The 25,008-nt window shown below is 40.7% G+C and overlaps 1 protein-coding gene across 10 annotated transcripts in view; it reads right to left on the bottom strand.

Annotated features, from left to right (window-relative positions):
- Window positions 1-385: 385 nt before the first annotated feature.
- CALD1 (caldesmon 1) overlaps window positions 386-25,008 on the bottom strand; it is a 187,726-nt gene continuing 163,103 nt past the window's right edge. For 7 of the 10 annotated variants that reach the window (XM_019452814.2, XM_053897271.1, XM_019452813.2 and 4 more), the window contains 8 exons: window positions 21,733-21,997; window positions 19,073-19,213; window positions 13,910-13,953; window positions 13,724-13,805; window positions 11,443-11,580; window positions 10,843-10,938; window positions 5,442-5,522; window positions 386-2,745 (listed from right to left, as the gene is read on the bottom strand). In XM_019452814.2, the coding sequence (XP_019308359.2) occupies window positions 2,737-2,745; window positions 5,442-5,522; window positions 10,843-10,938; window positions 11,443-11,580; window positions 13,724-13,805; window positions 13,910-13,953; window positions 19,073-19,213; window positions 21,733-21,997 (856 nt within the window). In that variant the 3' untranslated portion in view covers window positions 386-2,736. The remainder of the gene's footprint in view (window positions 2,746-5,441; window positions 5,523-10,842; window positions 10,939-11,442; window positions 11,581-13,723; window positions 13,806-13,909; window positions 13,954-19,072; window positions 19,214-21,732; window positions 21,998-25,008) is intronic. The other 3 variants (XM_019452817.2, XM_019452824.2, XM_019452816.2) reach the window with 2 other exon arrangements.

Here is a 25,008-nt window from a genome sequence, read left to right as displayed (position 1 = left end):
CATTTCTACTATAAAAGGTACTACCTTTGGGGAACCAGTACTCCCATCTTAGGAAGAAGAGGGTGGTGTATGACAAGATGGGGAATGAAGGAGGATGGGGGAAGATCTGATAATTTTTTTGGAAGGAGAATTTTTTTAATCCCTCTTTCAACCTTTTCTATACATATTTGATCCGTGTGCATATCAGAGCAATTTTCACTATTTTATTATAACATTGCCTGTAATAAGAATTACTTTAAAAATATGAAGTGGCTTTTCTTTTTTAAAGAGTGAAACCAAGACTCAATCTGAAATATACATTTTGCTATACCACCATCTTTGTTAAAACAGATACAACTCTTATTTGTAATCAATATAGTACATAAAAATACACAAGGCAAAGACATTTGGAGGAATTCCATTTATTGTGGATGCATTTTCACAATATATATTTATTGCAGCGATCAATTATCAGTGAAAAATATCAAGTGTTTATAAAATTTTTAGGAATGGCAGATTCACAGAACATGCTAGTCACCTTGCAGTCTTACTTCTTAAAGATAACAAAGAGAACTGTAATCAAACAAGTAAACAAGGAATTTATTTTTCAAAAGATTAAATCCAAACTGAACAAAGTTCTACCCTAAAACTTATTCCATCCAGTATTGGAATAAAAGTCAGGATCGATATATTCTCTTCTCAACTTTAGACTTTCTAGAAAAAATATATAATAGTGATCAAGAGAAGCTCTTATTCAAAAGTACAACAAAGCAATGTTACCTCACCATCGGCCTTAATTCAAACTTTGATCCATTTCACTCCAATTATGGGAGTTGGTGCTAAATTAGGCACTGCATGTGAATTCTAGTTCGTTTTATCATAGACTCATGTCTACTCTGTCATAGGGGGATGACCTGTGCAATCCTTGTGGCTTTCCTTCCTTTGGCCCAGGTGTGCTACAGCTACAGGATTCAACAGCTCTTTACTGGTTTACGAGGAAAATAGACTTTGGAAGGCAGTGGTCACTTCTCATGCCAGCCTTGCCCTGGCAAGTGCTTCCAGGGCAATACCATAGATTAGAAAAGAGGCATTTGCGAGGCTCCCTCATTGTGGCAGGAATTGAGACTAAGACAATTTTGGTTAAGTCAAATGAGGTATAAGTTTATAGAATTACACTGTATGTATATCTCTACGCTAGAACGTATTGCCAAGACACTGGAGTACTCTTTTGTCATCCATTGTGAAGAATAGATGAACACTTATAAGCTAAAATAAGATCTGATATCTAGATTGTGTGTGTAAAATGTAAAAATGACAAGTCAATAGACTTGGGGGTAAAAGGTAAGACTAATAAAAGGGACATAGAGTTTTTCAAAATTCAACACGTTATCAACTTATGACAAGTACCAATGACTAAAAAAAATAGAAAAGTTTACTTTAAAAGGCATTTCAGTCCGTTAAGAATGGAAGTGCTGTCATGACTCCTAAATATTGGCTCTTGCTCGCTTTTCTTCTCTGCTTCCAGACATTAGCCAGTGTTGGTCATAGTATATCCACATGTAGAATTCCAATCTGTACAATTTGCAACTAAAATTCTTGTCTTTCAATTTTAGAGAAGGGAGAGACCTCATTGGTCACCTAAGCCAACCTACTGCGGACTTGATATTAAGAATAGAATACAGTTCTGAGCAAGCTTGGAGTTTGACCCAGATGGTAGATTTAGTACAATTCAGCCTGGACTTCAAGATTGCTTTTAATTATAAACTAAATACTATGTTTTATAGAAAATGCCAACTCATTTTGACACTTCTAATCTCTCTTTTCTTCTTACAGGTTAGCGGGCACTGGAAACATATCAATACCTGTTCTGCCATGTCTCTATTGGCAAATATGAAATATTAATATAATATTGTGATCTTTAGTTTTTAAAAAGCTGTGATATTGGCTAGTTACAAGGACATACTGCTAAATATAATAGTCTAGCACGTAAAAAAGCTTCCTACCATTAGTGTGTTTGTATATGTGTATGCACATACATACATGATCAGGTCATCTAAAATGTGGTTCGCTATCACTACCAAAGAAATCCACAAAGCAACCAACCTAAAGAATCAGTACCAATGTCAGCTAACATGATAAACCAATTTAGATATTCATCAGCATGAAAAGAGGAATACCTTAACAGTACATCTTTTTTTTTTTTTTTAAAGACATTTTGTAAAGATTATTGTAGTATCTCAAATCTGAAACGGATTACTTTCAGAAAGTGTTACAATTGCCCACTGAGATAATTTCTTCCATGCTTTATTCTAAAGTGCAGAAATAACATGACTTCTGTATTTAAAATAAAAAAAACCAAAACGAAACCACTATGGTTCGTTTTTCTGGACACTGCACACATTCCTCAGGCAATTTTCAACTTGAATCTCCTTTTGTTGACTTCTGACGTGGTTGGTATCACTGTTCAGACACAGAGTTATGATGATCAGTAGGAAAGTCTCTATTTCACAGCATGGGTTTCTTTAGAAACAGGCTCCTGTGCAAAGGCAGTACTTTTACCATGAACACCTCTAGACTGTGATTATTAAATATAGTGATAATATACATGGGTTTACTGGGATAATGAAAAATAAAACAAAAGGAAATGAACTCAATTTAGTAAATCAACATAAATATAAAACAGAGCAAACTAGCCCTCTTCAACTGAGCTGGTCCAGCATCTTGAAGCGGCTACTTTGGGTTCTTTCTTGAATTGTCTCAAACCTGCTAAGAGAAGAGAGCTTTAAATCCAGAAGCCGTGGTGTTTCAGCGAGACGTTTTGTGTCAGAAGAAGACAAAAATAACTGTAATATGGCAGGAACAAATATTTATGAAAGGGGGGATTATTGCTGGTATTCTATTCAAATATGCTCCTCATCTTCTAGTCTACCCTCCCTTCTGTTGGTTTTTTTACTTTCTTCTTTCTTTCTTCTTTATATTTCCCCTTCCCTATCTTGGTTTTTAGCCTTGTTTGTGACATTCATAGTCAAGGAGTTTTTTTTTTTTTTTCAAACTCCACTTGAAGGGCCAGGAATCTGTAGTGTGTTTTCCAGAACAGGCACACGTGACTGAATGGCTCAGTCTTGGCCACGTCAAGGACAATGGAGAAGTGGAATGTGTTATGTTTTATTTCTTCCCTTCTATTCTTTTTTTTAAATATATTTTTTTAGTGTTTATTTATTTTGGAGAGAGAGAGAAAGAGCGAGATAGAGCATGAGCAGGTGAGGGGCAGAGAGAGGGAGATACAGACTCTGAAGCAGGCTCCAGACTCTGAGCTGTCAGCACAGAGCCTGATGTGGGGCTCGAACTCATGAACCATGAGATCATGATCTGAGCTGAAGATGGACATTAAACTGACTGAGCCATCCAGGCACCCCTCTTCCTTTCTGTTCTTAACACCCCTACCCTCGAAACTTATCTGGCCCTTTACTAAAAGTCCTTACTGATGTAGCCACAACTATTAGTGCTGTGAACCTGCATTTTCAAATGAGTACTTCCATTTCAAAGGAATGATTGCATGACATGTAGTGAGCTTGACATTTTGGAGCAAAGAAGCCATCTACTCTGCTACTGCATAAACCCATCTCTGGGCCTCATGGTTTTATTAATATTATTATTATTACTATCATCATTACTACTGTACAGAGACTTTTGTGTTATAGACTGAGGAGAAGGGGGCACTCACCCTGTCACCTTCCCACCTGTACCACCATGTTGCATAATTCCAAGGAGTGCTGTTTATGTTGTATTGAACATGAGTGGAGTTCTCTTGAGTTTTACCATTCCAGATTATATCTGTATTCCACTTTCCAGAACCCTGGCTCAGAGGAATGTTATCCTCTGGAGAGGCTCCATTAAACTGGTACTGATGGGTTACCGACAGCTGGTACCCTCTACTCAGAAATCCAACTACATACACATTTGGACCGCCACTTCTGAGATGCTAGAGGGGCCATAATGGCTTAAGTCAACAAAAGTTCATTCTTTGCCTGAAAAAAGAAACTAATAAACGATCCCCCTACCCTCCTCCACCAGGAGAAAATTGAGCAAAGAACTTTAAAACTTTATATTTTCTGCTAAATATGCAATCTTCAAAAGCAAGCAGCATGCATAATGGTTAAGAATGTAGGCTCAGACCAGATTGCCTCAGCTTCAATGCAGGCTTTGCTAGCTTATTTGCTGTGTGGCTTTGGGAAAGTTCATCTCTGTGCTTTGTTTTCCTCAGCTCTAAATGGAAGTAATAATAAAACCCACTTCACAGGGTAGTTGAGATAATGTAGCTTAAGAAAGTAGCACAGTCCCTTGCATAGAGCAGACACTCAGAAAGCGTTAGTGGTTTGTAGTGGTGATAATTATTACTAGGTACTTCTAATATGTTTAGCCATGACTTAGAAAACTTGTTTAAAACTCACCCTAAGTAGAGAGACTGGGCTAGTGGATTTGATTGGAACGTAAGAGCAATCAATAACTGACCAAGAGATGGAACAACACACTTAGGCAGCTGTGCCAGACTTAGGAGCCTGTAGAAGGTAGGGAAGGGGAAGGGATTCTCTCACTTGAGAAACTGCAGAAATCTTCTGGTTGCCTTTGAGGTGTTCCTCGTTCTGGGTTTGCTAGAAAAGTGCTTCTAAATTGACCCATAAGCACACTGTTCTAATTCTGCTTATTAGTGGCTCTCTGATTTCTCTCTTTTCAATTTTTCCTCTATTAAAAAGAGAAGACTGGGCTTGTTGCTTGAATTGGGGAAGGGCTAGGATTAGAAGTTGAATCGGCTGGACAACAAGGGGTCTTATTTTCAGTCTGTGCATCATTTAGATATTGTCCGGAGCCTCCTGTGTGAAGAATGAGCATAGCCTTTGACCAGAAGACCCTCCCTACCCCCAAAAAAAGACAAATCCAAGCACTCTTAACTATAAGTTTTCATAGGGTAGCAAGTTTTGCCTAACTTTTAAATACTATTTTAACTTTTTGCCATAGCAACCTTAGGTCGTAGGCTGCTGGCAAGGTAATAGTTCCAGAAAGCAGCTTTGGAGCCATTCACGGAGAAAGAAAGACGTTTTTCCCCAGGTGATCTCCAAATGCCTGTGGCTCCAAGCCTGGACCGTGTAAGGAAGTTACAGACCATGCTTATATGACACGACCTCTGTAGTCAACACTCCTCACACTGTGGCATTTCTAGAATGTCTTGCTGGGAACTACCCTACGAGTTTGGACTATTTATGTTGGATGACTGACAAGCCTACAATTCTGAAGGCTCTGTGAACTTTGCCTTTCACTGTACCATATATAAATTTTTAGAAGGTGATTGTTACCCAGACAAGGCTCTGTGGATCTGTGATATGTCCCATTTGACCCTGGGACATCATACTGCAGCACACAGCAGGAAAAGAACCTGTGAAAAACAAATCTTCCCAGAAAATTACCTTAGTGGGAGAAGTGACCTTATCCACAGATTGCTTTTCCCAGAGGTTCCGCTTGCCAGACACGTCTCCTGGCCTCAAATCCTAATGAAGGAAAAGCAGAGAAAATTGGTAGGGTGGCCATTTATATTTTCTGACCAGGTCTAAATAAGTCACCACGTCTGTTATTTGTTTGAATCAAGTTCTTGTTTAATACACTTTATCCTAGTGATACGAAATGGATGGAATCAAAAGGATCATTAGCCACAGTCTGGTTTTACATAGACCTTGATCTATGTTATGACACGAGAATGGGCTAGAATTATCCAGCATTTAGTTCCTATCCTCAACCAAGGGCTTACTGTTAATGGGTCAGTAGAATTGGAATAAAAGCATATTTAAAATAATGTAGCCTATTTTTAACTTTTCACACTCTTAGAAGTGAACAGAACATACGTTAGCTTTAAATAATTCTTTTGAGGTTGTGTAAGTGTTTCACCTCTTGCAGATTACCTTTTCTTTCAGTGTTCTGCCTGTATCCCTGAACTCTTAGGACTTTAGTACATTCCAGCCTAACTTCTAGATGCCGATATTCCATTTCTTTGCCTGAGGACCTTCTCTGGCTACAGATGACCACTTCGCCCACCCAGGAGGGAGGCTGGAAGTTCAGAGAGTTAACAACCCCAGGAGCAGTCCTCAATCACTCACCGATGAGACTTGGTGCAAGAATATTTTTCAGGCTCACTCATGCCTCATGTAGGAGTAACTCTGAAGCATGTGTTTTAGGTTGGGTTGCCCCAGTGGGATTAAGTTTTTATAGCCCATGTGCTTAATAACATTATTGGTTACCTGCTTTTCCCTGACTCACTTCCTGCAGTGTTTTCTTCACCTCCCAAGTAAACTACCTGTACTATCTTGGGGTCTGCTTCTGGGCAGCTCAAACTAAAATTCTTTTCTAATTGCACTTTCCTCAGACTCAAGTCATTTCGTGTTTCCTGAGGAGTAGGTGGGTAATTCAGAAGTGTATCAGTAGAACCTAGCCCCATGAAAGTAAACATTTGCCACAAATTGTACCCATAAGAGAAAATCGAGCTGATGACATATGTGAAAACATGTGGAAATCTTGGGAAGAAAACACTAAAATACGCTTGATAACAGTTACATAGCTTTGATTCGTTATTTACTACCTCATAATTAATTTGGTTTGGATAAGGGTCCAAATTTCTGTTTCCATTTACTTTTCTTCCAGCATTTGCTTCTGCTAGTACTTGGCAAAGGTAGTTTGGAGAAAAGAAATGTGTTTTACCAAAATAGTAATGTTTATTTTGGCAAGCCCTTTTCTCATTAGGAAGGCAAAGCTAATAGCAATTGCATTTATCCACAGACACTGGTCTAAATGGACATATTTTTGACAGATACTATTGAAATCTCGACACTAAAAATGCACTGGTTAAATGGTACCATGTGAAGCATTTCAGATTTACCTTAATCTTACTGAGTTTCTGGATTTCCGTTGTGGCTGGGATTCCTGATATTCTAGGAGAGAGTTATACCTATTTAACTTGGAACCAGTAAGCAACAAATCAGATTGTTTTTGAAGAATTCCACTACCTTTGCCAATGTAGCTAGGAGCTGCCAAATTGTCTGGAAGACTGAAAATTTGGGAAACTATAATTAGGAACATACTAATGGAAGCTCTGGAAAGGGGCTGTTATTACTTTATTTATTTGATTCATATAAAACAATTGTTATTCTTTCACATGAATGTTCTTCTACAGAAGACGGTGAAGTGTATTTCCCTTAAATCCTGCCTATGAATCTTTTGAGAGCACTTAAAGAGTTTAGAGTCCATTTTAAGAAAACATTAACATCCAAGTGGTAAGTTGGCATTTTAAATCAAAAGGGAAATATAAATGAAATTACCTGACCAGACTACATTTTAGAGAAAGACCCACTCCGGAAGAAGAGGGAGAAATGAAGCAGGAGAAGCAGGTTTCCAATCAACCAGAGATCAGAGAATGAAGAAGAGAATTCAGCTGAGAAAGACATTGTTGTTGTTGTTTTTTTTAAACAAAAAGAAAGACAAATTAGCACTTAAATTGCTATACATAACATGTAGTTTAGACACAAAGAACAGTCAAACCAGATAAAACAGACATACTCAGAACTGGATTCCGTTTACAAAGTTACCCCGAAATCCTGGGAATTCTACCCACAAACAGCAGTAGATGTCCCAGTAAAGAATCAGGTATAAATCAATGTTTGATTTTGAATAAGTTAAATTTCAGGGACCCTAAATAATATTGATTTGATGAGCTATTTTGAACACTTTTAATTTTTAGCATATATGAATATTATTACATAGCCAGTGGTGTTTCCCTTTGGGGAATTCTTGAGCAAGACACTAATCCTTGGATTACTCCCTTCCTTCTTGAGGTTTCCCTGGGTGAGGACTGCTTTGGTGAAAGAATTTCCCTCTGATTTTTCCTTACTGTCCACATGCCACACATCTGTCAAAACAAAGCCAGGCTGTCCCTTCCACCCATGAATACTGGGGAACATAAACAAGGGGCTGAAGAGAAACCACTTCTGATCGCAAATCAGAAGGCCCCTTTGAAGGTCTCCTATTTGCTGTTGTCTTAGGTAATCTTCTGACATCCTGGGTTCAGGGTCAGGCTGACCAGAGTCCCAAGGGTGTCAAACTCAGATGCCTGCCATGAAGGGCCAGGCTGGAAATACAAATGCCTGCAGAGGCCTGGTGCAGAACAACGACAACAACAACAACAATGACGACGACGATAACAACAACAACAACAACAACAACAACAACAACAACAGAGAATCGACAAATTCAAGATTGTCTGCCTCTACACCTGAAACGTGTTCAAATTACAATTTTAAAAAGGGGAATAAAACACGACGGCCCCAAACTACACAGATCTTAGCTGCAGGCCACCAGTATGAGACCACCTGGACAAGGCCTGGATCAGATCCTTGCTTGATCTGTCTTTCTAAGCTGCTTTCCTGGACTTAACCTTTTCCTGACAAGTTTTATGCATCTGCTGGATCCTTCCAGCACTTTCCGCATTTCAGAAATTTCATTTCTCCTGGATCCATAGTGTCTCTGACTTACTTTCCTGCCTTGCTGGGCTCCAAGTCATGTCGTTCCCCAGAGACTGCCTTGTTGCTTATTCAGATTTTGGCATAGTGCTGCGTCTACTACGCCAGGGATGTGCACAAAGCTTAAATTGCTTATCAAGCATACTCAAACTGGCTTTTATTTATAACATCACTTACATGTGTTTTCTTCTGATGTGACCTTCATTCAGGAAGCCACACTAGTCTACAAAATCCAATGGGACATAGGAAAAAAGTGGTCACCACGAGCTATACTAATTGCCACATTCTTCTTTCCTTTTCCTCTCCATCCTCTAGGAGATGGTCTAGCAAATTGCTTACTAAATCATAGGTAAGGCAGGCAATGATTTTGTAATTTCCCTGTAATACCTTTTGGTCCTGCCAGAAAATGGGCTTTTTTGGTGGAAACCTTGACACAGTTATTATATCTGTTGTAATAATAATAAATCTCTTAACCCTCCCATTAGGATGACACAGATGATGATAGATTTATCAGTTAAGGTACTGCTAAAAGAGTATGGGTCAAGTCCTGGGCTGAATACAGGAGTATAATAGGATATAGAAATGAAATAGATTGCAAATACTGTAAATGTGAAAAAGTGACCATCTCCTCTAGCAACATGCCATACTCATCAAAGAAGAAAACATACACCTTCTCTCTTTATCCTTGCTTGTGAAATCTTCAGTGGGTCCATGAACTTTCTGAATTTGTGTCAAATGCAGGTTTGTGGGGACAGGGTCCTTAGATTTCATTAGGTTTTCAAAGAGATCCCCAATTCAGAAAGGCTAATAATCACTAGTCTGGAACTTATATAACTTATATAAATTACCATTTAAAAAAGGAATTTCTACTCTTTTTTTTTTTTTTAGTGTTTATTTATTTTTGAGAGACAGAAAGAGATAAGAACAGGAGTGGGGGGAGGGGAACAGAGAGAGAGGAAGACACAGAATCCTAAGTAGGCTCCAGGCTCTGAGCTGTCACCACAGAGCCTGACATGGGGTTCCAACCCACGAACCATGAGATCATGACCTGACCCGAAGTTGGATGCTCAACCAACTGAGCCACCCAGACGCCCCCAAAAAGTAATTTCTACTCTTTATGTCACCTTGGGTGCTGGGGAAATTTGAGACACTTAATAGAACATACCTCTTGGGTATGATCTCTCACTTAAACTGTCTCCAATTATAGGCCCCCTTTCCTGTATCTACTGGGAAGGCGGAAGAGAAGTTTTTTCCAATATATAAAGACTTTCCAATTGTAACTTGGGTTTACATTAAGTTTTATACCTCCTGTGAGTCCTAATGCAAAAAATCTTGGGCTGAATACTAATTAGATGACTATAGGGAGTTGCATCCATGAAAGATATGGAAATATTTCTATTTTTTCTTTTTTAAGTTGGAAAAGTGATAAACTTTACTGACTTTGGAGACTAAACGTGGAGCCAATGGATGAAATAAAATGGTCAACAGCGCAGAGACCATGATTTAGAATGCTTTTCTTCTACCTCTGGCTTAGAGTGGTTGTGACAAGGCAGTCTCTGCTCCCTTGGGCACCAACAAAGGCATAAAAGCAATCTAACAGAGAAAACCCACTAATATTTGGTAGGGAGCTTAGTAAGGTTTTTGATTATAATGATAAATGGAAAGCAATTATCAGACATTCAATGAAAAATTTAAAGGAACATTTTTATAGTAAGATAGCCACTCTTAATAAGAAAATGTTAGATTTCCAAAAATAACATTCATAACCTGTTTTTATAGTTTCCAGTTCTACTGTTTTTTTTTCTTTCTAATGGCTTTCCTTTGGAGGTGTTGACAATAAAATTACAGCAATTATTTCAACAACTACCCAATTACTATATTTTTGTGTTAAGTTACAGAAATTAGGCAAATTAGAAAATATGGGTTCAAAATAGCCAACATACACATTCTTTGGGGAATAAGTCTAGGAGTGCTCTCCACAGAGAAGTGGCCAAGATAATTTGACATTTGCACTTCCAAATTCCTAGCTGTGATTTATAGAATGGAAGCTAAACAAACAGACCAGTTAAGAGTGTAAATGTGAACTGCCTCCAGCTCGGGCTTAGCTGCTCTTCTCAGGGTGTAGAGGTGATTATGGTTCCATTTTACCCTCTAGGGTGGACCATCCTCTGTAAATCTGAGCCCCTCCTTTTTGCTATTGAACTGGAGCACTGTCTTTCCCAGGCAAATAGGCCCACAGCCTGTTTTCTTTTGCTGCTAAAAACTAAGAGATCAAAAAACTTCAGAAAAACCCAAAGCTACTCACCGAAGGTTTGGGAGCGGGTGACTTATTTCCATCTGGGGTTTTAGTTAGCCATTCATTGATGCGGCTGGAAACCCCCACCTTCAAGCCAGCAGTCTCCTACAAAGTTAATAATCCAACAGGACAGAGAGAGAGGGAGAGAGAGAAAAAAAACTTTACTTGGAGAAAAAACCCCTTAAAAGTAACCTCAAAAGACTATGAAGTGTTACTTCACATAACCATCACATGACACAGATCAATGATTGATCTTTAGATTTAGTATTTTGAGTAAAAGAAACCTTAAACTTGCTCTTTAAAGACTATGTTATCTGGTTTTCTTTCCTCCGCACCTCACCCCCCTCCCTATTTCCAGGGGCTGAGGATTATTTTCAAGCTCTTCATTTAGAATACTGTGGCCAGAGAGCATAGTACAGAGTCTAGCCTCATGAACACATTGCCTCTGAAAGAATTATATCATCTTCATTGCTTTTATTATTAACTAGTGTGATTCCTTAAAAAAAAAAGAGAGAGACAGACAGACAGGCAGAAACAAACAAAAACAAACAGGGGAAAAAGGAAAAAAATCCAACTTCCAAAATTAAAAGACCAAAATCCTATACTTACCTTGTTTGGTGTGCCTGATACAGTGGGGGATGAAAACACATTCCCTTTCTCCCACATGCTCTTGATATTGCGTACACCCTCAGCAGGAACAGGGAGATCTGAGGCTGCTGGCTTCATAGGTTTTGCGGTTTTTGTTCCCTGAAACGTGTGAACTATTTTTAGGGTTGGTGCTGATAAGTCTGTTCTCATGAAATTACAGTGAGCTTGTCTTCCTCAACGTTAACATTGAAAAAATTCACTGTGATATTTAAAAATATCACCTCCCCCCCAAATTCTGTTGTCAATTCTGTTACAATAATTCTGTCGTAAAACTACATTCTGATGACATATATACCTCAAATAAACCATAATATATACATCAGAGGATCTTTAAAAAATGAAATTATGCTTGGGGCACCTGGGTGGCTCAGTCGGTTAAGCATCCGACTCTTGATTTCGGCTCAGCTCACGATCTCATCGCTCGTGGGTTCGAGCCCCAAGTTGGGCTCTGCGCTGACAATGTGAAGCCTGCTTGGGATTCTCTCCCCCTCCCGCCTGCCCCTCCCCTGCTTGCGCTCTCTCTTCTTCTCTCTCAAAAAGAAAGAAATAAACTTAAAAAAAAAAAAAAGAAACTATGCCTTTTACTGGGACACCACTAGTTGTGAAGGGGATATTTCACTTCATTTCTTCAACAGATTCTTTTTAAGTGCTTTATGTGAGCAGGGCACTGTGCTAGGCTCTGGGGATATTGTGCTACTCAAGACAGTCTGCGCTGTAAGCTACAGTGGACTTAACACTTTAATAGGGGAGAGAGACGGTAACTAGTTACACAAGTATTTATTTCACATTGTGAAAAGTGGTATGAGAAGGAATGCGGTGCCATAAAGCATGCCCAGAGAGCATGTGTTAGGGGAATAATACTTAGTTTAGGGAAGCAAAGAAGGCTGCTCTGAAGAAGTGACATTAAAATGGAGATCTGACACAAGGCTTGGAAGTGCCTAGGTGAGAAGAAGGAGCAAATGCCATTCCACGTAGAGGGAATGACACACACAAAGGGCTGAAGACAGGGCATGTTAAAAAACTAAACAATTGAGAGACCTCTGTGTGGAGAACATACTGAAAGGAGGAGAAAACAGATGAAGAAAATGAAAGGTGTGCATTCAAGATACGTTTCCGGCCGTAGTGATGGGCATGCCCAGAATCGTGCAGTTTCTCTGGTGGTCCTGCTTTGTGGCTTGTGGCTTGTGTGGGTGGTTGGCCACACACGGATGGTAGCAAGGTGGTACCATCAGTGGCCTGCACATAAAAGTATCTCCCGGGACTGTGTAAACTCTGAGGCCCCAGTCCTGGCTTCCTTAATCCTATTAGAGCTACGATCAATTCAGCCACAGAAAATAACAATCTGCAATTTGTCTTATATTTTACTGGACATTCAATCTTGTGAAAAATCACCTCTTGAGTGTTAGGACTTGATTATTCATTTGACAAATCATCCAGACCTCTCTCTTTCTTATTCCCTCTTATCATTTGTTTGTGAACAATTTTACAGGGATCTCCACTCTGCAGTACAAAGGACAGGAGAAAAATCAAACCAAACTGATCCAATTACTTTATAGGTTGTGATACACATCTGAAGGGTAAAACCATTGACTAAAACTACAAAAAGAGAGAAAACACATCTTGATCAATGGCACTATACCAAGTGCTTTGGTACTGGGAAATATACTTTATTTCCAAATACTGTAGAACCCCCTTTGGGGGCGGGGTGTGGAAAAAAGTTGAAACAGAAAGAAGCATAAAACTATGGTCTTAAGAGCACAAAACAATCATTTTTAAATTGATGATGATGAAACTTGGTCTGGCTATCACCTTTATATTAACTTATAGTACTACTTTTATTTGATAATAAAAGTTTTGATAGATTAAAAAAAAAAAGATGAATTCAAGTTGTAACTGTTGAAATTACATATGGGAACACATTTTGTAAGTAACTAAGGATCTTGAAGATATACTTATGAAAATACAAGTAATATAGTTCAATACCAATAAGCCCATTCATTAAAAGAGTAACAGCTTCACTAAAGAATACTCTGGCTGAAAGTAGAAAACAACAATTTATTTACGATTTATCTCTATTACTGTTCTTCTGTATAGCTAGTTCAAAGTACAATAGAGCACCACTAATATTCTAACATAGTAATGTGATTATTGGCTGTGATTACCGTCCTAAGCTTCTACGGTCATCTATCAGCAGAATCTATTTCTGTCTGCCCATGACCGTGGCACTGAGACAGTCTCTCACCTCAATTGCGCTGGTATACTGCTCCAGTCTGCTGTCAATCTTAGACACAACTGCTGCTTGGTGAGTCGATTTGACACCACTGCTAAGTGAATAAACACACACACACATGCATAAAAATACGAGAGAGAATCTTTCCTTACATATAGAACAGCTGATGATTCTCATTGAACAATTAATCACATTTACCTTTTCTGCACAGACTTATTCAAAAATTCTGCTCGCTCTTCTATCTAGGAATTGAAAAACAAACAAACAAACAAACCCTAGTTAATATCTGCAGCTTATAAACGATGTTTCTCGGCCCATGCCACTGGGCGAGTAAAAGCTTCAGAGAGTGTGCAGGGGTAATAGGATTCTGTGCCCAGCAACTCTGCTCCATGGTAAAGTACTTAGGAGGTATTTGAGGTGAGATTTGGAGGGGACAAACATAGGACTGGGCAGGTGATAGAGAAAGTGTGGAGAAATACAAAGTTCTGGAGGTAAATTAAAGACCAGACAGAAATGGAATAACAAAGCCTCTGAAACAATGTAAATTAGTGGCAAAGTAATTACGTTTCAGGACAAAAACTTTTTTTTTTCTTTCAAAAGCACTTGCTGTTACCCTTTAGGATGTATTTATAAGTACAGATATACCATGTTATTTGATGAGCAAAATTCTCCCACCATGTTTTAACACATATTACGTGTGTAATAGGATCAAATAAGAAAGGTAACTAGGAACTCCAAACTATTCACTTACTGCTTAGCCTGGTTTCTTAACTTGACAGCTGTCCAGCCTACTGCTGAGCCTAATTTGTCTTGAATATAGAAGATGGGGAAGGGGCTGGATTGAGACTGGGGCACGGCTCCTCAGGGCTGAGGCCTCTCATGAAACCCTGTTAGCCCAAGTGGGAATTATGGAAATAAGCCTGGAAAAACTGATGAAATGGTAAGTTTGGTGGTCTTTAACAAATTCCTTTTTTTCTTTAAAGCTAGGAAATTCCTTTTTGCTAAAACTAAAGCCACTAAGTCAAACATTTTGGTTTACTGAAACTATATCATCAAATCAGATGTTCTATGTAAGTCAGCAATTATCTGTTGACTCCTTATGATACCCAACTCCAGGGTAGCAATATCCTCTGTCATTTACCACCTATCAAAGTCAGCACATGGTAAAACCTTTGTATATGACTGCCTATGCCAAAGCACACATGTGCTGAAGGAGTCCATTTTCTGTCCTGTGCAGGACAGCCAAGGAATCTGCTAGACTTCAGTTACCCTAGACTGGTGTGGTTTAGAGTCTAAGGCACTGGTGTGCCTTAGAGTCTTCTGAGATGTTAGTGGCTCTTTCTGGCCTGGACTGTCCTGGGACTTATGGACTATTAATAAACACCCTTAGGCTTTTGGAAAACATGCTTCACTTCTAATATCAGTTGAGTAACATTTTTATAGAGGTTAGTTGGGGGGGGGGGAGTCTCATCATTTCTAATGATTTCTTATAATGATAAAAGCAAACTCATTAAAAATAAAACTTGTTGCAAAAAAAGTGCTATCAGTAGCCCTGAGTTTGTGGGATGCAAAGTGTCTTAAATCTTATTTTCCTGATTTTAATATAAACTTAGAAGTGCACCCCTGGAGAAAAAGTTCCCAGTTGAATAGGTGAAATACGTTGAAACCATGCAATGCACTGGCACTTTTAATATTATCCATCCGTCCGTCCATCCATCCGTCCACCCATCCATCCATCCTCTATCCATCCATCATTCATCCATCCATTCATCCATCCACTCACCCATCCATCCATCTATCCATCCATCCATCTAACCATCTTTTAACCCTACCAGCCTGCCAGCTAAGTAACTAAGCAATAAATTATATACTGAGTACCCACTGGATAAAATTGAACACTCGACAATGTATGAGACAGTATCCCTTTCTTTAAGGAGAACACAGTCAGTACGGAAGACTAACAGAACATATGAATGAAATACTGAACATTCAAGTGATAGGTACCAAGTAAAGATAAGAAGAAAATGCTGGGGCCATAGGAGAAGTGAGTTTCTGGGGTTGGTGGAGAAGATATTCAGTAGGTTTGTTTCAGAGCTGAGATTTTTAGTTTACAGTTGACACAGTTTTATCAGTGAGTTTATAGAAGTGAGGGTGCGTGAGGTACAGGGGATAGGACATTTGTTGCGGAGCAAACCCATGCACAAAGATTTGGGGAACACACACAGAGGAGGGGGGATGGAGGAATGAAACACATAGTGAAGGCCGGAGGCATGAGTAAGGGGAAGCAGAGGTGAGACTTGCTCTTTGTAGCACTTCTAGCATCCTTCCGACTCCGGGATGAGCTTTTGACCTCGGCTATCCCATTAATTCAAATTACAGAGATTCTCGGACGCCAACATCTCCTTTTGTATCTACGGTACTTAATACAGCTTGACTTCATTATCGCATTTTGTCAGGGCTCACCATGCACTTATGGGTGCATTCCTATTGGAAAATTCCTTAACTTGGTTAATCTAGACAATGTGACAATGTGTACTGGATTTACACTACACAAATTTCTGTAGTTTAACGACAGGAGTTGGTTCTTCTGAAGACCGAGAGGTGGCGGTGTTGTCCTGATGAAACTCGGGAGAAAAGCATGCTATTCATTTTCTAAAATTGGCTCTCTCCTTCCTCTACACCCCTTTCACCACCAAAATATGGAAACAACAACAATAAAAACCCAATTTTATATTTAATTTACTTAAAATTTGTTCTGTGCATGGATTATGTAAGAAAAATAATTCACTGCTAACAAAATTTAACTGTGCGAAACCAGGTTCAGTTTCCCAGACAAAGGAATAGAAGGAGTCATGAGAACTTAACAAAATACATGAGTTGATAATATTTTGAGGTCAGATAGCAAATGTTTTCCCTTGCATTGGCATGCTACAATGTTAACTTACAACCACTTGCAAAAGTCGCAGGGCCAAGAGTAGCAACAGTGGTAGGAATTCAATGGTAGCATATGAAATTGAGCTCTAAAACCAGAGCCACAGCAAATTCTTCAAGGCACATACTATGGAGAAAAGCAATAGATTGTCTGTTCCTGAAAGCGTGTCTCTGTTATACAGAAATTTAAAAATGTTTTGTTTCTTTTTAACATAAATACTTTGATTGCTCACACATGCTTCTCCAGCGGAGGGGGCAGATGAATGGCCTCCTGGGAGACTATGAAATGGGAAGCCAGGAGTCTGGTTGAGGAAAAGACCAGAGAAATTAAGTAAGTTGAAGAATTTAGTCGAGAGGAGATATTTGAAGAAGGAGGATGGACTGTAGTTTCTCCTGCAAATAGGAAGAATAGAAATTAGAAGTATAGATGTTCCTCTACTTTTTTCATGTCACCAAGACTGTTCAAGGAAAGTTTAGCTTGGGTGAGATTTCAAGGAAGATAGAAGGATCTTTGATTATTGATGAAGCAGGAACACAAGGACCCAGACTTGGAACACAACAAACTCTGGTCATTGCATGGAGATAGCCTGAACTGAGTGGATTGTGTGTGTGTGTGTGTGTGTGTGTGTGTGTGTGTGTGTGTGTTTTGTTTTGCCTTTCTGTTCTTTCCTCTATAGTGGGGATCTGCAAACTACGGCCCATGTGCCCATGGGTCTTATGCAGGCCATGGTTTTCACATGGCACTCAAGCTAAGAATGAGTTTTATATTGTTAAATGGTTTTAAAATCCAAAAGAAGAATATTTTATGACATAGGAAAATTTTATGACATCCAAATTTCTTTTTATTTATTTATTTTTGAGAGAGAGAGAGAGAGAGAGAGCAAGCAGAGGAGGGGCAGAGAGAGAGGGAGACAGAATCCCAAGCAGGCTCCAGGCTGTCAATGCAGAGCTCAAACTCACAAACGGTGAGATCATGACCTGAGCCGAAATCAAGAGTCAGACACTTAACCCACTGAGCCACCCAGGCACCCCTGAAATCCAAATCTCAGTGTGCATGAATAAAGCTCCTCTACTCCACAAAGCTTCCCTCTACTGACTTTGCTCAGTTCTAAGATCTCACTGTGCTGGTAGTCTGCACTTAGTTACCCAGTAATCCTTGGATTCCCCAGAGCAGTCGACTGTGTTAATGCCACAGGGGCAGCGGCCTTGCTTTGTACTTCTCTCCCTCATAGTACCTAGTATGCATCGGGTACATTATAAATAGCAAGTATTAAACAATAAAATCCCCCAGTGGCTTAGTTTGGATTCCCCGCTGAAGCAGATCCTGAGAACAGAGGGTTTGAGTACACGGAGTTCATTAGGGAAGTGGCAGGGTATGACTGGGGCCCAGATGATCAAAAAGACTCGGTGAAGTTCCTTAGGGATCAAACATGCTGATTTTCCTGTGAAACAGGTAGTAGGTATAAAATGTAAGTAACTGGCTTTTGGACATTTTAGTGGGCCACATGAGGTGACCTCACACACACAATTATAGACACACACATGCACATACTTAACCAGCTGGAGGCTGGCTATGAGTCTCTCCTGGTTTTGCCCATCGTCAATGCTTTGTAGCCTTGCTACGTTGATGGAAAATGAAGGTGAAGCGAAAGCGTTAAAAGTTCCAATCTCTGAAGATTCATTCATTCATTTTTTCATTCAACAAATGACTATCTTCACTGTGCCAGGTGCTCAGTACATGTTAACTCTCAAAACAAAAGACATATATTTGAAAATAATGGCAGATTGAGTGTAAGTAATAGATAGCACTTTCTTGCTTCTGTTCTCTTTGCTCTGCATGTCAACCCTCCCACCATGTCCTTGACTGGGCTCCCTTCTGGTTGTTCTCTTTTCTCCCAGTTCTGGCAAGTGGGAGCTGTGCTCCTTGAAGGCAGAGATGGGACCAGACTCATCCTGGCAAAGGACCCTATCCAAGGCACACTTCATTTCCTCCTGTGATAACGGCTTTCAAATTTGACCAGTACCCCTTCCAGCTGCCCTACTTTTAACAATGACAAATTAAAAATGAAAAGCAGCCTTTATAATACAGTTGCCCACTTGGTGAACTTTAAATGTTTCCATTTTCAATTGCTCACAGCAATGAGGCCTCCGGAGGGCACAGGTCAGTGAAATCTAGAGATAATCGCTGAATGTCACTTTAACACCCACCAAAGCATCTAAGAAACAACAGACACCAATTTCTCCACCTCACTTCTCTCCCTCCCTCACGCTGCCAACAATGGGAAGCTGTGAAAAGGCTGAAAGAAGGAGCAGAAAGGTCAGTGAAGCAGAGGCTCCACATGATGAAGAGCCAAGTAAGGGGCTGAGGTCAGGTTTCCATCACATTATGACAGAGGTGTGATGAGAAATCTTTCTGGGAGAAAAAGATACCTTGAGAGATGAACCTTTGGGGGCGAAACATTTGAATGGCTTCTTGTCATCCGATAAGCTGTCTTCTGGCATCTTCTGACGCTTCTCAGCAGCTTCTGCCCTCCGCTTTTCAATCTCTTCCCTTAGCCTCCTCTTCTCTTCCTGAGACAGGAGAACAAATAACACGGACATCGATATCAGCTTCCAGCCAGAAGGAAAGAGGGCTGTAGGGGAAGGAGCACTGGTGCCGCAGGGGAAAGAGTGGGCTTCTGGACTGCATGCCACCCCCTCCTCCAGGGTGGTCGCCAGAGATGAAGCCTGAGCCCGTGAGTCCACCTGCCTGACACTCTGGCGCGGCCACTTCCCAACTGTGTGACCTTGGCCGCGTTCCTCATCTGTTCACTGCCTCAGTTTTTCATCTGTAAGATGGGGATAATGACAGCTTTAGCAAGGGCTAAATGAGAAAGCCCATGTAAAATTCCTAGGATCAGTGTGAAGCTGGTCCTTATCATTATCATCCTGTCGGGGCATTTACCACTGACCTTCTGTTTCTGTATATATAAGATAAATATATGTCCCTTCCACCTCCTTCTGAGGGGAGTTGTGAAGACGGATGAGACAGCTGGTGGGCAAAGTTTATGTTAAATCTAGAGTATTATGTTCAAACTGTACAAGAGATAATTTTATGGTTGTCTCCACCTCCACGGAGTAGATTATTGTAGATGGTTTGACAAACCTGAAATACATAGACACTGCACCAAAGCAGTCACAGGTGTTCACCCTATGTGTCCTACTAGCCCCTCTGTGCCTTAATTCCTGGTCTGCAATACTCTCCCCTGTCTCCTCTCTCAGGCAAAACATTCAGAGCTCCAATCCAGTTGCACATCCTCTGTGAACGGTTTACTGAGAGATGTGTGTAGTCTTTCGTAGTTTTTAAACCGTAGGTTCCCAAGCAGAGTTTGGATGTTCGTCTGTCAGAGGATGTGGCAGAAGGATCCTCTGTGTTATGGGCTGAATGTTTGAGGTTCCCCCCTCCTCCACTGCCATTCACACATTAACGTCCTAACCCCCAGAGTGACGGTTTAGGAGGTGGGGCCTTTGGGAGGTGTTTGGATCCTGAGAATGAAGTCTTCGTGAATGGCACTAAGAGAGGCCCCAGAGAGCTCTCTTCCCCTTTCTGCCAAATGAGGACACAGTGGAAAGACCATGGTCTATGAAATGGTAAGACACAGAATTGTTGACGCCTTGATCTTGAACTCCCCAACCTCTAGAACTGTGAGAAATAAATCTGTTGTTCGTAGGCCACACAATCTGTGATTGTGGTTCCACTGACTAAGACGCTGTTTGGCAGGAGGTTAGACCAAATAATCTTCTAGGTCCAAACCAATTCTAAGAGTAAGTGTTTCCCTTCTGCCTTCATTGACACTCTGCTCCTCTAAGTAACAAATAATAACAATGTTAACAATAATTATAACTAGCAGGCACCACGAACACAATTATCTGTTTGATCATGGCATCAATCCTGTAACTGGACATTATTTCCCAGATAAGGCAAAAAAGTTTTAGCACAGTCCAGGAACTCTGCCAAGGTCCCAGCTTGCAAGTGGCAGAAAATACAAGCCCAGGTATGCTTGATTCTAAAGAGCTATCATCCCAATTACTTCCCAACCAAAGGCAACTGACCCATTGAGAGCTGGAGTTGAAAGAGACCTTGGAATAATTTATCCAGACTTTCCACACAGGTTAGGGAATTTTTGCAAAGGATCCATGTCAGAAAGCCATCTGCTGTCTTTGTGCATAGTTGGATCGACAGAAGGTCGCTATCTTCTAAGATTAGAGGGCAAAGCTCTAAGCTCATTTGGAAAATCGAGGTCTCAATCCTGATTCTACCATTTATTAGTCAAGTAACACACAAGTCACTCAAATAATTTGATTCCCTTTTGTTTATCCATAAAACGGGAATAATGATGTACCTCGGGATGAAAGGAAAGAATGCACCTTGTAAAGCTGTAGTTGGTTAAGCACTTTTTCAGTTTTCAAAATTTGCCTTCTGTAACTTTATCTGTTGTTTTCAGTTCTGTCTTAAGAGACGGAACATATTCATCTGTTCGTAATTACCAGGCTCCTGCTCTATGCCTGGCACTGTGTTGGGTCCTGGGTTTACAGTAATGAACAAAGCAGATACTGTCCCTGCTTCTGACCACTTCGTCTCCTTATTCTTCCATTAAAAAAAAAAAAAGCAAAGCTACTTAAAAAAATCTTCTCTATAAAAACCCTGCCAATATCAGAAAACAACTATCATGTGACTCTCAGATCTTATAACGAATCTGCAGACCTTTTCATCCTCCTCTGCTTGCTGTTCTTTATTGAGAGACAGTAGAGGGGAATGGGTTAAGGTAAATGGGACCATGGGAAAATGACAAAACCACTCTGTGCCTCGTTTTCCTCGTCTGAAAAATGGGGTAATAAGACTACTCACGTCAGAAAGTTCTTACAATTGGATAAAGACTACTATGTGTAAAGGGTTTAGAACTGTGCCTAATGCACGGTGAGTTTATTATTCTTAAAATGTATTTGTAAGAGTCCATGCAGCAGCACTGCACCAGCGAAAACATTATTCCCCGGGCTACAAGGGTCTCCAGACGAGGACTGCGGGCTTGGGTAAGCTGCGCCCTCCTTACCTCCTCTCGGACTTTTCTCTCTGCTTCCTCCTGCTTCCGCCTCTGCTCTTCCTCCTCTAGGACCTTTCTTCGCTCTTCCCGCTTTTTCTTCAGCTCCTCCAGCTCCAGGGCTGCCTCCTGCTGTTTCTGTTTGAGCTTCTCGAACTCCTCGCTCTCAGTTTCCCCGCGGCGGCGGCGAAGCTCCTCCAGGCGCTTGCCGGCTTCCACCTGCGAAGTGCCTTCGGCCTCCTTGGCCTCGCTCACCTTTGCTCCTGCTCCCGGGCGGCTGTCCGGAAACGCAAAGGAGTTTGATAAATGTCAGTTGGGCAGCCTCCCGGCAGGGATGTCGTCTGCAGGCTTTGCACCCCAGACCAAAAGAAATCTCCACTGCCGGTAGTTGGTAGTCGTTGGACAGTGGATGTTCACACCCGCCCCAAGGGTAGGTTGGGGTCCGCCTGAAGTCTCAAGGTCTGAATCTGATCCCTTTCTACCACTTACCCTTGGTGTCCTGTTGTACAAAGGGGCAAACAGACGCCGATGGTGGGAAAATGGCAAATGGAAAATGGGCAAAACAACGCAACCGCTACGGAAAACAGTAGGGAGGTTCCTTAAAAACTTAACAGTAAAACTACCATATAGTCCAACAATCCCATTGAGTATATACCCAAAAGATCTTGAAAAGATCTCACATACCCTTGTTCATAGCAGTATTATTCACAACAGCCAAGAGGGGGAGCAACCCACATGTCCACCAACAAATGAAAAAATAAACAGAAAGTGGTGCATACATACAGTGTACTATTATTCAGCCTTAAAAAGTAAGGGAATCCTGTCCTATGCTACAACATGGATGAACCTTAAGGATATTATACTACACGAAATAAACCAGTCCCCAAAAGACAAATGTTACATAATTCCACTTATGAGTTATCTAAAGTTGTCAATTCAGGGAACCAGAAAGTAGATTGGTGCTTATCAGTGGCTGTGGGGAGGGGAGGTGGGGAGTTATTTGTGGGTATAGAGTTTCAGGTCTGCAAGATGAGAAAGTTCTGGAGATGTTTCACAACACTGTGAGTGTGCTTAACACTACTGACTGGTTAAGATGGTGGGGCGCCTGGGTGGCTCAGTCAGTTAATCGACTCTTGATTTCTGCTCAGGTCATGATGTCACAGTTTGTAAGTTCAAGCTGGGCATCGGGCTCTGTGCTGATGTGCGGGCCTGCCTGCTTGGGATTTTCTCTCTCTTCCTCTCTGCCCCGCCCCTACTTGCACACTCTCTCTCTCTCTCCCAATCTCTCAAAATAAACAAAAACATTTAAAAAATGGTTAAGATCGTAAATTTTATGTTACGTGTTTTACCACAGTTAAAAAATAATTTTTTTAATGATGCGTGATACAACATGGAAAAAATGGGCAAATATCATTTGTTCTCTTTACCTCAGTGGGCTATTCTTTGAATCCCATGACATTAACTATTAAATCAATGTTGATTTATGTATCATCATAAAAATTAGTTGTTACTAGGAAGGGAGGTATGTAACACAAAACATTGCTATTAGATTGAGTTCTAAAAGTCTAGGTGTGACCCTAGTAGTCCTCTGCCATAAGTAACTGGTTAATTTGGGTCTGTCTGGAATCCTGGATCTAGCCTGGAGACAAGAAAAGACGGCTGGAACTAGGGGAGGCACTGAAATAAAGCTGCTTTATCATCTCTGTCTTGAACTCAACTCTAGCAGCTGATCTCTGGCAGATGGAATTCCCCTTTGCCTCTCGACTGAGAGCTAACCACAGGCTTGTAGGTCTATTCCGACACAGGTGCCCCCAAGAAAGCTCTGAACAACTGCATTACCTACGGCGTCAGTTTGTGTGGTCTAACATGCCATGACTATTCCTAATCAGGACTTAACATTACTAAATTAGTTCTGATATCGTGTCGTTAGGGTTGTTACTTATGCTGTGTAGACCCTTTTCATATTTATTATCTCATTTAATAGCCACAGTAACCAGGCAGTTGGCAGGTTAGGTTAATACCCCCACTTTACAAGTAAGGAAATGATACGTGAGGGCAGAAAAACAGTCTGCCCAGTTTTCGGTAGCAAGTGGTAGGGCCATGACCAGATTCTAGTGTTTCTCTCCCAAGTATACTCTTTTTTCCACTGTACTATAATTATATCAGGTGTTAAATAGGGTTTGTTAGAAAATAAAAAATCAACTGAATTCAATGTGCTGGCCTCTACCTTTCACCTCCTACCCTGAAGACCAGAGGGTCTGTGAGGGATTTAAGTCTCTAGAATTTCTGCAGTCTAGGCCTAACTACCTTCCATGCTCGAGTGGAAGCAATGCTTCATCAGATGGCACAGCATATAAAACAACAAGAAAATGGGTACGTTTTTTGTGAGTTAGAAATAAAATTGAACGTCAGTTGAAGTTTTCTTTTAGGATTAAGGAGAACCACAGAGATTTCATTGTAGAACTGGGAACATGTTAAGACTACTGACGGGACACCTGGGTGGCTCGGTCGGTTAAGCATCTGATTTAGGCTCAGGTCATGAACTTATGGTTTGTGGGTTCGAACCCCACATTGGATTCTCTGCTGTCAGCTCAGAGCCTGCTTCTGATCCTCTGTCCCCCTCTCTCTCTGTCCCTCCCCCACTTGCACTCTCTCCCTCCCTCTCTCTCTCTCTAAATAAATAAATAAATAAATAAACAAACAAACATTAAAAAAAGACCAGAGACAGAACACTATCCCAAGTGTCCTTATGTTAAAATTGTACTACAGGGGGCGCCTGGGTGGCTCAGTTGGTTAAGCCTCTGACTTCAGCTCAGGTCATGATCTCACGGGTCTTGAGTTCGAGCTCTGCATTGGGCTCTCTGCTGTCAGGGAGGAACCTGCTTGGGATTCTCTCTCTCCCTCTCTCTCTCTCTGCCCCTCCCCCACTCCTACCTCTTTCTCAAAAATAAACATTAAAAACAATAAAATGCACGTCAGGACTGGTATTCCTAGTGTTTTCCCACAAATCATATAAAAAGGAGAGAGATCATTAGCCCCTACTGACTCTGAGATCCTTTGATAAATTTGCTATCTAATAGAGTTATGCCATTGATAACTGTCTACAAAACATGTTGGTTGTGACAGAAGAACTGCATCAGAGAACCATGTTTCATGCAAAACTCACGTAAGCTGGATCCTCCGAGCACTTTATTTAGGAGAATTTAGTGCTGTGCTCAAAAGTGTGCCTAGTCACAGAGAATCCTTACATAAGAGACAAGGACGTAGCTTGCCAGCTACTTAAGTCAT

The sequence above is a fragment of the Panthera pardus genome, unplaced genomic scaffold (assembly GCF_024362965.1).
Source record: "Panthera pardus isolate Hobbes unplaced genomic scaffold, ASM2436296v1 HiC_scaffold_8, whole genome shotgun sequence".
In the NCBI taxonomy this organism is placed as follows: Eukaryota; Metazoa; Chordata; class Mammalia; order Carnivora; family Felidae; genus Panthera; species Panthera pardus.
This window is presented reverse-complemented; position numbering and strand designations above follow the sequence as displayed.